The 14,568-nt window shown below is 42.6% G+C and overlaps 1 protein-coding gene across 1 annotated transcript in view; it reads right to left on the bottom strand.

Annotated features, from left to right (window-relative positions):
- Nucleotides 1–10,832: 10,832 nt before the first annotated feature.
- Nucleotides 10,833–14,568, bottom strand: part of LOC119445296 (proline dehydrogenase 1, mitochondrial-like) — a 114,955-nt gene continuing 111,219 nt past the window's right edge. Inside the window, 1 exon segment of the mRNA XM_037709610.2 lies at nucleotides 10,833–13,403. Within this exon segment, the coding sequence (XP_037565538.1) occupies nucleotides 13,198–13,403 (206 nt within the window). The 3' untranslated portion in view covers nucleotides 10,833–13,197.

Below are 14,568 nucleotides of genomic sequence, written 5' to 3'. Positions count from 1 at the left end.
ATTCTTGTTCATTAGTCAATTATGCATATTGATTTCTAATGTAGGTAATGTATACCTCGAGTATTCCAGCTCAATAAGTACATTTGTGCTAGGCCACGGGTGATTGAAAAAAATTTTTGATAATGTTAAAATAAAACACCCGGTACAGTCGAAGCAACAATGATCCGTACCGCAGAGAAGCAGAAGTGTTTATAAAGTTTATTAATGAAATATTCACGTAATGGCTGTCGACGATTCGGTTGCCATTATACATTGGTTCTACCTGTTGCTATTGCTTCTAAGACGGTTGGTTGGTCAGTATAATCAGGAGGTCCACAATACGAGCCATAAAGAAATCACTCAGCAACTGTATTTGTCTTCTTTGAAATTGTTCTTGCCCTAACCTATATGAAAATTAAAAACCTGAAAATATTTGTGTCAATAGGACAATCGTAAATGAGCGCTAGAAAAATAGAGAATTTTACTATAATATCATTAAAGTTGGTAGGTATGCTGTTAGAACAAGAAATAAGTGACATATGGCGAGAGGAAAGGCTCGATATACCAGGTGTGAATGCAAAAGTTTGGTGGTTTTTTGCACTGGCTATCTGTGATGTTGCAGGTGGTGGCTGTGCCTCATTGAGGGCAGTTAACTCAATAGAGTCAAACCTTGTTATAGTGAAGTCGCAAATAACACATTAATACCTTCGTTATATGCGGGATTTGTAACAAGCATGTATGCTTTCATGCTGACATTCGCCAGATAAATATGGTTGCTTTTTTATAATATATAATTCACTATATCCATGTCTGTTATTTACATATATAAAATATGAGTATAAAATTGCAATTGAAAGTCTGCAAAAGCAGAAGCTGTGAAAATTTTGCTGACTTTCGCTGTACCACCTCGTGATGCGGAAAAATAGCATGATGTCATTTAATGATATCATCAGCAGTGCACTGACAAAACTCCCAACACGAATACAAGAAACTATGCACGTCTCACCGATTCCCAGGAACATGCACACAAACTTCCACATAGCACGGCAAGGCCCGAGCGCAGGCACTCGCGAGAAAGTATAAGAACCACCCCAATGTCTTGTAGGTAGACGCGGCCAGCACCACAAGAAGCACCACATTCGTCACCAGCGTAGTCGACAATCACGAGGACCGAAATAAATGCGTCATCGGTTAACAGAACGAGCGCTGCGGAGGCAGAGGAACTAGCGATAGCGTTAGCCATTGTGATGAGACCGCACTGGGATTGCGTCATAGTTCTGACGGACTCTCAGACGGCATGCAGAAATTTTTCCAGGGCCAAAATTTCCAAGGCCGCACATCACATTCTGAATAGAGCGCACCAGCTCCCACCATTCGTACAAATCGTGTGGACTCCGGGGCATGAGTCCTTACGTGGCAATCAGCAGGCACACACCCGAGCGCATGCACACTGGGAGCCGCGAGAGGGCCACGCCGAGCAGTTCTATCCCGAGCCCATACCATTAGCCTGGACGCACATCCTACAACACTATCACCTTTCACGAAGAAGTCTACCGCCGCCTCACAATGCTCTGACGCAAGAGGAAGCCGTAATATGACGAAAACTGCAAACAAACACATATCCACATTTGAGTCTCTACCACGCCATACACCATGTGCTGTATTCCTATAAATGCCCACACTGCGATTTACCAAGTGGTATGGGCTTGCACAAGCACACCACAGCTCACACCCATAACACAGCCCATCACACAGCAATAGGAGGCAGCACTGTCCAGCTCCAACTTGACGGGCCAGCTCGACCTGGTCAACCGAGCGAGAATGGCAGCTAAGGCCATTGGACTCCTGAACTGAGGGGACCACCCACTGCACAGCAGAGGAGCTACCTACGCTCGTGTGCTCTTTTGCATAAAGTTTATTCTCTCTCTTTCAGCAATGCCACTTGAATGCAAAAGGAAAGGATATCTGTCATCATTGTACTGCACTTTTATCTTGTTTTCATATTTTAAAAGCCACTTACTACTTACTATATTGACAATGGGTCATTTGTTATGAACAGTGGATGAAAAGTGTTCTGTGAGAGAAATAATGCAACAAGATGAGCTTGCTGGTATGTGTATGTTCAGTGCTGTTTGCTGGGAGTGAGCAGCACTGAACACGACTAAGAATGTGAAACACCACACCTTGTGTCCTCCCGTTTTTTGTCCTGTGTTTAGCACTGTTTGCCCTCAGAGTACTCTACCAGTCCAGCCTGACTAAGTACTTAAAATTTCACTGAGTGATCAGTGCAACGTAAACCAGTCACCTTATTTATTTATTTATTCATTTATTCATTCATTCATTCATTCATTCATTCATTCACGATATCTTACAGGCCTATTGAAGGGCATTGAGTAAGGGGCTTAACACATTACACAAAACAGGAAGAAGTTATCAAATACAAAGGTAACATATGTAGTACATACGAAGGTTACAGAGCTATAATACACTGAAAAGTCATTAAAGCATATTATTCCGACTTTAAGCGTACAGATCAGCTACAAAAATGCACATGGATAGAACAAATGAAATGTGTAAGTAGCACATGACCAGATTTGATTGTTAATGTGATAAGCATCCTTAGCCAACTAACTCCACTTTGGTGTGCCACTATCTAACCGTTCTTGCATGACTCTTTTTAAAAAGAAAGTGTCTGGTGCTTGGTTTCAAACCCAGTTCCCTCAGCATAGCAACCCGATGCTGTACCCATTAGGACATGGACTCACACCAAAAAATTCCACATAACACCCTTACCATGCTTCAATCGTGCAAACCAGCACTTTGAGTTGCGTCGCACTGCAACAACTGCTGATAAAAGTGAAAATGTGCGCTCTTCTAGCTAACAATGAAAAAGCCTTATGCCTGAAAAAAAAAAAAAAACCTGCAGTTGCGTTAGTGTTCATTCCAAGTGAGATATCAAAAACTGGCTGCAGCTGGGAGGCCGCTTATAGTGAAGCTTTCTTTGTGATGTCTGAAGATGTGCAAAGTCACCCAGCACAAAATAGAACAGCTGCGCATTGCCCCTGCTATGATGTCATTCATAACCATATATGTAAAACCAGCTACAGAGCCTCCCTAGCAATTAGGACATGCCACCTAAGCAGGCCTTATCAGCTGCTGATCTAGAAGAACGGAACCTTCATCTATGCGTTCGTAAAGTACCCAAAGCAATAGAAATCTCAGAATGGCCACTACAGATTGTAAATAAAGGTGCCTTCAGCAATATGGTGTGTCGCTGCACTGCTTGAATGCTAATTGCATCAACGTCAACAGTCATCGGTAAAATCGGCAATGCAACTTTGATTGTCGAGTCGAACTTCCAGAACCTATGGCACACTCGAAGCTTACTACTCAATGGCATTATATATGTTTGCGCTAGGTCCACTTTGCTCCGAGAGGCTCCGAAGTGCAATCTGATGAAGTGGTCTCTTTTCATGCAGATAAGGTCATATGTAACAGGTATAATTTATTTTGAGCTTTGCCATGCCGACACTTCCTCTGTAGGCTTCGGAGCATGCAACTTCCTCTTCTAAAACTTCCTCCTCAAAGCCATCTACAGCTTCCCTGTCTAGCTCTTTAAGCGAGTCCAGTTGATGCATTGTCCTCCACGGTGCCTATCTCACTCAGCACCTTTGTTGTCAATGATCGCACCATGGCCTTTTTGCACTTTGTTCTGTCAATTCCCATCATTCCTTAGGGGCCTATTTCCAGGGTTTCTACACCAAGAAATGTGCTGGTCGGACACTTGCTCATAGTATATGACCGACGATCAAGACGGGGAGTGAAATACCATTTTTCTGTTCGTGTGGAAAGGCAAATAGGCGGCAAGAGCCGCGCTCAGGAGCCCTGAAAAGGTATAATGCAAACTGAACAGACTCTGTTACGAGACTCTTTTTTATTTCGCAAAATACAGTGAAGCAGTAATAAAAGACCACAAAACACTGCGGGGTGCCAAGTGCACAAGCACACAGAGAAGTGCAAACAAGCCAAAGAGCACGGGTTAACCCTTGGCAGCGATGTCAAACATGCTTTCTTTTGCACCACTGACCAGAACCTGGTCGGTTCACAACAAAGGTTAAATGCTACAATGAAGTTTATGCCCCCATGGAAGTGAACTACAGGCAGTAACTGTACCCGCGGTACAGGAGGTGAGGCTGTTTAAAATACAGGTTACAGGTTAACTTCGTAATTGAGCACTATGGGCTTAGCTGGCCTACCAGAACAATAGGAGCAGATGTGGATGAAAGAACACACCTACCTGTCCATTCCTCACTTGCTGTGTGAGAGTAGCTTTATCCCCATCTGCTCACCCCATCCATCATATACATCACATAGTACTTGACTAGTTGACAACTAACAAACCTGTCTTCATTCTGTCCTGGAAGTATATATCAAGTGACCACTAGCTGTTTCTGTTGAATGGTGCATGATGTCAGTAGTTCTTTTTCTGTACAGTCACTTGCAGTAGGAGCACAGTGGTGATATGCTAAGGCAGTACATAGTTTTAATCCAGCAGGTACAAACGATATCACCAGTGCACATTAGAGCCTCAATGATGCATTTTGAAGACAACACAAGAGGGAAGTTTTGTCAGAGAAAACATATGATCCACATCATATGCCAAACTTTGACATAACAAAACTTTTTATTTAATAGTTTTTCATTTCTCAAGAAGACAATGCCTCATGTTTCTCAATTTAGCAAAGCAATGTTGCACTGTAGTTTAAGCAAAATTTTCTCATTTAGGCATTAAAATGGCACAAAGTGAGATCATGAGCCAACTAGCCCAGCAAGGTTTGCTGTTAAGAAATCTGCGCACATTGCATGGACACCTAGGCAGCCTCCTTGAAAGTCTCTCATGGCAGCGGCAAAGGAAATGCATCACCGTGCAGGGGTCGAATGCAGTGACAATGAATCGCATTTCATGTGGTACAAATATGCATCAGCTCGGTGTCCCCAGTGTCCACTGGTGGCGCAAAAGGTGCCGGTAGCCGGGCGCCCTGAGTATCGTGTTTCAATCACTGAGCACTGGACTAGAACCTATGGCTCATTGCACTTGAGTTGATGATTATTGATTAGTCAAGTACAGTAATGCCACAGATAATGATTACCAAGTTGTATTAATTCATTAACTCATTCAGGTCGACACACTGAGGAACTTTCTGACAAAGTTTATAGTCAAAACAGCCTGAAAAAGAGCCATAGACATGGTCATCAATGGAAAAATTAATTTCTCTTCGGGAGCAATGCAAACAAGCATTAAGGCTAGGTAAACAAGCAAATTGAAGCTTTAAAAGGAACCTGCCATGCAATAAAGGTCTCAAAAACCCACGCTGCAGTGGTGTGGTCCTGGTTGCATTTTTCCGACTCATGTTGTAACGCAGACAGAGTCTGAACATTTTCAATGAGTAATGATGGTCTGATATTCTCCCTGACAATCTGTTTAAAACAAAGATGCTCATTCAGAAGCCACAACAACTGCTGTGGGAATGCATATAACGTGACTTACAAAAGCATGAAAACCCCAATATAGTGCAATTTTCAATGTAATGAAGTTTTTAACTGCAAGTTCATTAGGTCGAGATTCAATTTCAGACATACTGGAATCATATCAACAACAAGCAACATGTCAGTTATGGTCTGCTGTAAATGTTTCTGTGAACTAGAAATTATTGAGTATACGATCTGAATACACTGCACCAAGAACATAACAGATTAAGCTTGGATGTGTCTTGCTTTGTCTTTGTAGATTTCAGCACTACTAAGGATGAAAGGCAAAGCTGCCACCAATTGTATTAAGTAGAGACCGTAAATTAAGACAAAAAGCCTATCTTTTTCTGGAATACCAGGGCACTGTATCATAAAATGTTCCCAAGTACAAATCAGTGCCGCTAACTTTGGTGAATGTTGAGCGTTCCTTTTCGAATTTGTATTCGAATACTGAATGCCCTCACCTTTAATTCCTGCATGTCCACATTGCCATATGGCACGGTGCTTTTATTAGACTGCATCCCGAAAACTTTGTTGTTCTTTGTTTCAGATGCAACTACAGTGTTGAGGAGCAGGAGATTCAGTTATGCAGCACATTTCATTGTCAACACAATCAGGGGGGGATATTCTGTAAGTTTCCACTTATTGGACTGCCCATTTCATTGTGCACTGATTGAATAGAGCTCGGGTCCGGTAGCAATTGCCACTGCCAACTCTCAAGGCAGTGATGCGGACTTAGGATTTGGAGCAATTTTTGGAGCACCAGAAATCTCATTTTGGAGCACTTTGGAGCAGGCAATTTGGCATTTGGGAGCAGCTTGGAGCAGCTAATTTTTCACATCCTTAAGTATTTCGAAAAACCGAGTGGCAATTTACATTCAGAGACCTGAATAATTCGCATGTTCTTACGAGAACCTTGGTAAACATTTCCATCCATTGCAGATCTCGTGGAGAATAAACCTCCAGGGAACACTAACATTACTTCACTCAATAATGCAAAAATAAAGGCAGTCATAGGAATAACCTCTGCAGCCTTTTTTTTTTTTTCAACAGAAACAAACACAGAATACTGGATCAACAAAATTATATTTTATGAAATAACACTATAAACACAATGGTGTGATTGTCGAAATGTGAACTACTGCCTTATAACTTGTTGCTTTATACGTGTTGCACGACGTGCAATAGAAAAGAAAGTTTGATGTGTTAAAATAAAAGGAAAAGGCAACTAGTACATTGAAGATGCATATAGGTTTCTTGTGCGCATTGCGGCAAAACCAAATTAGACATTTAATAGATCGCGTGCCAACACGAGTACATCAGAGTGTGACAAAAAAGGCAGAAAGACTAGGAACCAAAATGGCTGCCCACCAAATTTGGCGGTAAAAAGCGGTCAAAATGTTGGTGTTGTCACCACCCTAAAACGGCATTGCATGTAGGCTCCCTAATCGGCACGCACGCGCTAGTGCCGTTTCGCTTCCTGTTTGCAACTAAAAGCTTGCCCTATCATCACGTTGCACGCTTTAATTCCCCGGTGGTGTAACTGTCGGCGATAGGCGCCGTCAAACCCGAGACTGTTTGGCGCAGTTAGGCGCAATTTTCGTCGATTGTATCAGGATGGCGCAGTATATCCCATTTGGCGCACTTTGGCGGAGTTGGCGCAGGAGTGGAATCACTGTCAAGGTCTATCTCATCAGTGTGCGCTAAAATGTGGACACTTAATAGACACTTACAAAATGCCCTGCACCAGATAATAACACAAAAAAAACAAGCAAACAATAAACTGAATGCAACAAACTATTACCAAAAAGAAAGGCAGTGAAATTTCATTTTAAAAAATATATTAACCGAAAAAAATTATAATTCTGGGGTGGAAATAACCCAGAAAATTATGCTGCATTTCGGAAGATAAAAACTGAGGATTCTGCATTCCACCTATGTTCCAGTGCTCTGCAATGGTGCCAAACAAGAAAGCTTGCTGCCTTGTCATGAAGAGGGCAGTGTGCAGTTATAAATGGCAAAGTGAGATGCTGAGTTCTCAAAGCACCTACAGTTGAAAAACTCTACAATGAATGCCTCTGCAATGAAATCACTTGTATAACAAAGGAATAATCCTGTTACGAGTGTTCCTGTGAGCGACCTCTACAATGAATTGACCTGTATAACAACTGTAGAACAAATGATTTTGGAGGCCCCAAGCAATTCAATATAATGACTACATATGATACCTGGCAGTAGCAGTACTACCTACAATCAGGCAGAGCTAACAGATATAGTGTTACCACGCTTGAATAGCAATGGGTAGTTTCAGTTTATGGCTAAAATATTTAACAAAAGAAAAAACAGCAAATAAAAATTCTGTAGCATTTGTTTTCCAAGCAACAGGAAATTTTTCTGAGCTCTGATTCCATTGCAGTGTGGACAGCACATGGAAGTCTTGTGATTACCTCCGCTAGACGAACCTTGCCGATGCCACAAACCAGCCACTAAGTATGCATGCACACTGGCAGTATGCATACAAGCCACTATGACATTGCTAACAAAAATTTGGGAGACCTTTGCATCATTCACATAATGATGCTCGACACTTGCCATGACAAAGAGTTATCTTGCCAGTGCCCCTAACGCTGATATCGTATGTAAAGCAAAGAGCAAAAATTTGGAAGACGCTTAAGCTTCGCCTTAAGAGTGGAACGCGATAGCATTCAAAGATCCCTGGCTGCTTATCAGGCTTCGCTGTAACTACAGTGTTCTTTTTTCTTAAACTTCACCTTTGCATGCGGCTACCGAGGAGGCGAGCGTCATTTGGATGGTGTTCTTGCAAGGAACAAACTGCGGTGTGCCACTGTACGAGTGGCATAAATGATAGAAAAGGGGCTTGTGTGCGAGTTTCCGTGTAAGAGAATTATGTTTTCTCGTATATTCAAATTACAGTCCGACGCTATCACATCCGTAGGTTGTGGTTACGTTGTACTTCAAGATTTTTCTGATGCATTTTTATTTTGAGAAATTCAATTAGTTCACTAACGCCTCTGTGCCACGCCAAGGGCTTGGTGGTCGGGGTGGTTCGGGATGATTTTTTGGGGCCACAGACACCAACACCGATGCCGACGCCGGAGTTTCTGTGACACGGGGCCTTTAATGCTATCGCGTTAAAATGTCATAGTATGTCTGAAGGTAGCTTCAGGCAGACACAACAAGTTCTGTAAACTGTATCTGATAGTAGATGAATTTACAGCTTATGTGAAATTGTTACAAAGTTTACAAGGATTTCACAAAAGTCCTACTCACAAATTAGTGGTATACAGTCAAGCGCCTCTCCAACGAAATGACTTGTGCAATTAAGGAGTAATTCTGTCCCGATTCTATCGTGAGCTGCGTGGTGCGCGACCTTTACAATGTAGTCACCTGTACAACAAATTATTTCAGAGGCCCCAAGAACATTGTTATTAATAAATTCCACTGTATTTCAGAAGAGTGTATTGTACTGTACATCTAGTATTTTGTCTGATTTAGATGTATTGTTGGGTGCAGTTTGCAGAATTCCGATATACCTTTATATTACTGAGTTAAAGTTGTAAATGTGATACCAGGTTTTTTTTCTTTCAATTTTGTAGCTTTCAACAATTGCTGTTAAAAAATGTACGCAATAAATTAGAAATCCACTTTTTACAGTCACTAGATTTTACCTTTCTTTTAATTGCAACAAACCTCATCAAACTTTGTGCAATTGTTGTTGAAAAAAATTATTTCTCCATTTCTATGTATTTAGATAGGAGTCGCCAGGCTAAGGCTTCCTCTTAAGGGGAACATCTTGCATGCTAAGCTTTTCTACCGCTTGCTGAACCTGCCTGGCATGGCATATTGAGGACATGTTCAGAGCCATACCTGAACGTAACGGAACCATACCTGATGTCACTGAGATCATGGCTAACAAGATATCACCATGTTGATTTGTTAACTCATTGTAGCACCAAAACTAACGCTTTTTGAATACATGGAAAAGTTTACTTCTGATAGCACTAACTCAATTGGGTACATTAAATTCTGACTTGTTACTCTTTCAAAGCATTTATTTTGAGCCACAGTGTTTATTTGTACAGAGAATGTCTGAAGATTTATCATTTTCTGTTTACATGAGTACTTTTGTTTGTTTGGCTCTATTTTTCCCATCATGATCGTCTATTTGCATTGTTGTAGACCAATATTTTCCTCACTCGATAGCCCTCCTGCACAGGCTCTTTTCATTCCTGTGGTATTCTAATAAATAAGTTCCATTTGTTGGAAGACCTCTTGAATGCTATGTTTTAGAAGGCTCCTTTATGTCGTTCTGTCACTTGTACAGTCAACCACAAAAGTGTAAGGACCGCGGGATCTGAAAGAAAGCCGAGTACCTCGGCAGCCTCAGAACACAGCCTGCTATCTGGATTTCCAGACTGCAGCAGTATATGGGAACAACATGGTGTTTTATGGCTTTACTGGCTACAGTTGCAAACTGCTCATATATTCTAAGTTTTCTCAGATCCTGCGGTCCGTAAACTTTCATGATTGACTGTACATATTGTGCACTGGCACCTTCTAGTGCCCACTTGGCCTCCCCTCATCCTGCGAGGAGCTGTCCTGTAGCAGGCAAGGCTCTGAATGCAACTGCCTTGTTTAGATCATTACAGGTCAACCTCATTTTTCAATAGACATTGTGTGAAACTCGGGGCAAGGGCCGAGTCTAATTGTGATCAAAACAAGTATTGGCCTACAATCATGACTAAACAAGTTAAATGCCATTCGAAGCACATAACCACCCCAGCCACCACAAAATGCAAATAGTCTCTTTGTTATAGACCGCTCTAGGCTTTTACCCTCACTCACCCTCCTTCATGGACATTATGAAGCATCAGACAACAACGAATGGAGCACAGATGGTGGCACCACCTCTGATCATCATTTGTGAAGTTTGAGCAAATAAAAAGCCAAACTAAAGGCATTTTTACAGATTATTATCTATTCTCCTAAAAATAAAATCTGTAAAATGAAAAAAAATGTCTGTATGTTTATTTTTTTACATCAGCATGAGGCTGTGAACTTAGGGGGCAGACCAACATTCATGATTAAATCATAATTGAATAAATACTGCCTGTTGCAGCCTTATTAGTGACCAATTTTGCATGCACCGCAGCTAGATCAGGTGCATGCCCCAACAATTGGTACTGGTGTAATCAAGGCTAGATCTTGTCGTTTGTGCAGTTCAATGCTTAGCAAAACAATATGCATTGTGTGGTGGAAGGTGAACAGGAAGAAGTTGCTAAATAACTGACAGCAACTAGAACTGGTGGGCACAGCTATTCTTTTATTAGCATCACATTTTCAGTTGGTGCAAGACCGTAATGAACACTTCAGAACAGCGTGTCTGCCTTTTGTTTACAGATTTTCTTCTTCTTTCAAAAGGAGAGTCAGCAAAATGCAGTCGAGATTCCCACATCGAAAAGCGGCGCAACCAGGGGAAAAGAAAGAGATTCCTAACTAACCCTGTACAAAATATGCTAAAATAAGATCATCTCTTGAGCAAAATGCCGGCAAGGCAACACCTGCATGACTGCGTGGCACTGAGCAGCAGAACCAGCCACGGGATGAAGCCAGACTTCCGTGTCATGTTGGTCACTTCAGGTGCCATGCACTGCCTTCACCTAAACAGTTATCACCAGCTCCATGCTGGTGATTCTTCTGGCCATCATTCGTGCCCTCTAAAAGCAACAGAAGGGAAGCACACTCTCTCTGTGCCTGAGCTGCAGAAAAAGTTAACGATGCTTGCCGAGCATGAATAGTGCCCGCCTCTGGGCCTCAATGCCTGCATGGCATTTGCAAATTGCACCAGAGGTGCACCGATGTCAAAAGGCAACGATCGTTGCCACACCATTGCCACTATGACTGCTGCTTTTGCTCAGTTCGAGACAATTACAGACATGTGCTGGTAGTATTGCTGGAGTGCTGCCTTTGTGGTGTTCTCGACTGACCACTTTTGTGGACATCACTTTCAGCAGATGGTGATTGGCTAAGACCAAGCAAGCAGAACGCTCATTGCTGCAGTGAGGCATCGCGCAAAAAGTGCAAGTATCCACGAAAGTGATCAATCGAGAATATGGCTCCAGGAGATCTCTCTTTCCACCAAGTGTTGGCTGCAAAATGCTGTCAAGCAATGCTGCACTAGTTGGCACTGGCCTCCCCGACTTACATTTCAGGCACTATAATGGTTTATCAGCAAAAGAGATGCAGTTAGGTCACTTTCGTGCAACCGGCTCACCTTATAATTCTAGGTTGACAGTCCTAGATTGTCCAGAGATGCTCTGAACGCAGCCATATGTCATGCGTGTCACAATGATGGCTTTGGGGCCGCATCTATATGTTTTACAGAGCAAACATGATTGTGCGTAAAAAAGTACAGGCACAGTGACAATCACGCATACACAGTTTTGCTTGAAAATTACAGTGGCACTGTTAGCTGATGCCATGAGTCGTGTGCGGGAACAGCTTCACGGCTTCATTTAAGGAACAATAAGCAACGGCCAGCCATGGTTTTCGCCCAATGAACGCTAAGGCAAAGATAGCCGCAAAGCAGCATATGACACGCCATGGGTGTTTAAAAGAACAAAGTTGGTGGCTATTGTGACTGGCAGCCCTAGAACGATCATAGAAAGCATGGGTAGCCAATGTTGTCAATTAAGGGCATTTTCCTCACCCCTCCCTATTTTCACAGGATATTTACGATGGCACCATAGTGACAGCGAGGCTTTCTGCTTTATCAATACCGGAGCACAACCTGCCTCCATTCTACAAAAGAAATCAGCATGGTCACCTCATTCCAGTTTCTCTTGTCCAAACGGTGAAAGATTTGCTATATGGCCATAACAGACAAATGCAAATGCAAACACAGGAGCACGAAGTAACAGCTATAAAAAAATGGAGAAGTTGACTGCAGATGGAGTCACAGACAAAGTACCGTTGGCCAGTCAGATCATCATGTAGTCATGACCTTTTCTGAACAACACAGAAAATAGAATACGACTGCTTAACGCTCAGATCAGTACACTAAGTAACAAAATCAGTATGTAAAATAGACCGGTTCGTTGACACTGAAAACGTGGTCGTATCTTTAAATCACCGGTGCAGCTAAATGTACCATACATTGCTCATGAGCTGCATTTAAATTTCGTGCCACAGTTAACAAGCACAAATAAACTAAAAAAAATCACGTTCGCAGACCACCTTGTGGGGACACGAGCTCTGGTGGCATGCGCATGCCACGCGTCAGCAGTGATGTATGCGCATACATTCTCTTCGAATATGTGACCACCATCAGAACTGCACATAATGGATGTGGTGTCATAAGTCCATCTAACGGTACCTCTGGCCAGGGTGAGGCCAGAATTTAAATGCTTAAGACAATGGCACCCAACAATACAAAGTAAGGCTGCACGTTCTTTCCTGGAGAATTCTGCGTCAAGTTGATCGGACGCAAATGTTCAGCTTTTAAGCTGCATGCTAAATGTTCGTCATCACCGAGTTACTCTGCCACACGAGAGGGAAGCATGGTTGGTGGTCACGTCAGCCAAGCGGACGTGTTACACCTGGAGGGAGACAATCTGTGGCCGGTGCAATCGCAGCGCAGATGACACTGCCTCAGCAAAGGTCTGGAGGTCAGACGGGCTTGTAGTGGCCATGAGGTGTGTACCAGATCTGTCCAGTGAGCAGGCGGCGTGTGATCTCGTGTCTCAGTAGACCCAACTCCTTGGAGAGCTTCTGCAGCAGGCTGTTGTTCTCGATGGCCCGTCGGGACAGGTACGGCATGACCTCATCAATGGGGCCGTATGGGACATACTTGTACACCGAGTAACCAGCCTGGCCTGCAAGTGAAAGTTGGGTAACTTCTAAGCATGCTCAGAAATTTAGCCCTGCATCTGGCCTGACCTCGTAGCATCACTCAATTTCTCAGTGTGACACAATCAACCGGCCCAAACTACTACCTTGGTCAAGCTGTCTTTAAGCTCACAATACAGTAGACCTCCCTTCATTCGACTCCGGTTAATTTAATTTTTAGGTTAATTCGATTCTGACCGAAGGTCATGGCAGGCACCCATACATTATTTTGACCTCAATATTGGTCTTCACTAGATAATTCGAACTTGATTGGTCAACTTCGCCGCAATACAGAAACATGCGGTGAAGCATACCAAGAATGCAAAAAGGTTGTTGTCACAGGACATAGTATGTGTTCCTTAATTATACATGCATGCACATACCTTCTCCGGTCACAGTGCGAGCACCTAGACGCTAATTAGGCATACTAAATATGCTTCACTTATGCTTCACAGCATAACACAACTGCATTGTGGCAAAGCTAACTTTAAAGGCAAATACTGCCAAATAAATCAATGGCGCGGTTCTGCATTTTTTCTGTCTTTTGTTTAATTAGACTGCCGGATAGTTCGACCAATTTCATTTGTCAGGGTCGAATTAACGGAAGTTGACTTTAATTCATCTGGACTGCACTGATTAATCATCCTTAGGCATGGCAATGCTGTGGTGTATCTCTTAAGATCGCAATGCAGGTCGCCAGCATGGATGTAGCAGGTTCTGAACACAGTAGGTAGGTGGTGCATTCTGAAAATTCACTATCCTGCAACAACTCTACGCCCTTGAGGTTTACCCAAAAGCTGATGTCCACTGAAGTCTGCAGATATAGAAAATTGGGCCAACCAGGAGCACATGTACCTCGTGGCAGAGAATTTCCATATCTGTTATGAAATTTTTATTCAGTAAATGCCATACTGCTTTCTTGCTTCTCTCTGCAGAATGTAATACCTCATCTACAGACAGAAACCCACGAAAGAGCCTCACTTTTCACACACCTGCGTTTTTCCCACTTTGAGCAGCTAAGCCATAGGAAGGCTTCTGCTTCTTCAGAGCCATCTACAGTCACAACAGAAAGTATATAAGAAAAAGTAGCAGCAACTATGTGCAATTTATGCATAGACTATGTTTTTCTTCAAGCTTATCTACTCTATTTTG

This window comes from Dermacentor silvarum, chromosome 3 (genome assembly GCF_013339745.2).
Source record: "Dermacentor silvarum isolate Dsil-2018 chromosome 3, BIME_Dsil_1.4, whole genome shotgun sequence".
Lineage (NCBI taxonomy): Eukaryota > Metazoa > Arthropoda > Arachnida > Ixodida > Ixodidae > Dermacentor > Dermacentor silvarum.
This window is presented reverse-complemented; position numbering and strand designations above follow the sequence as displayed.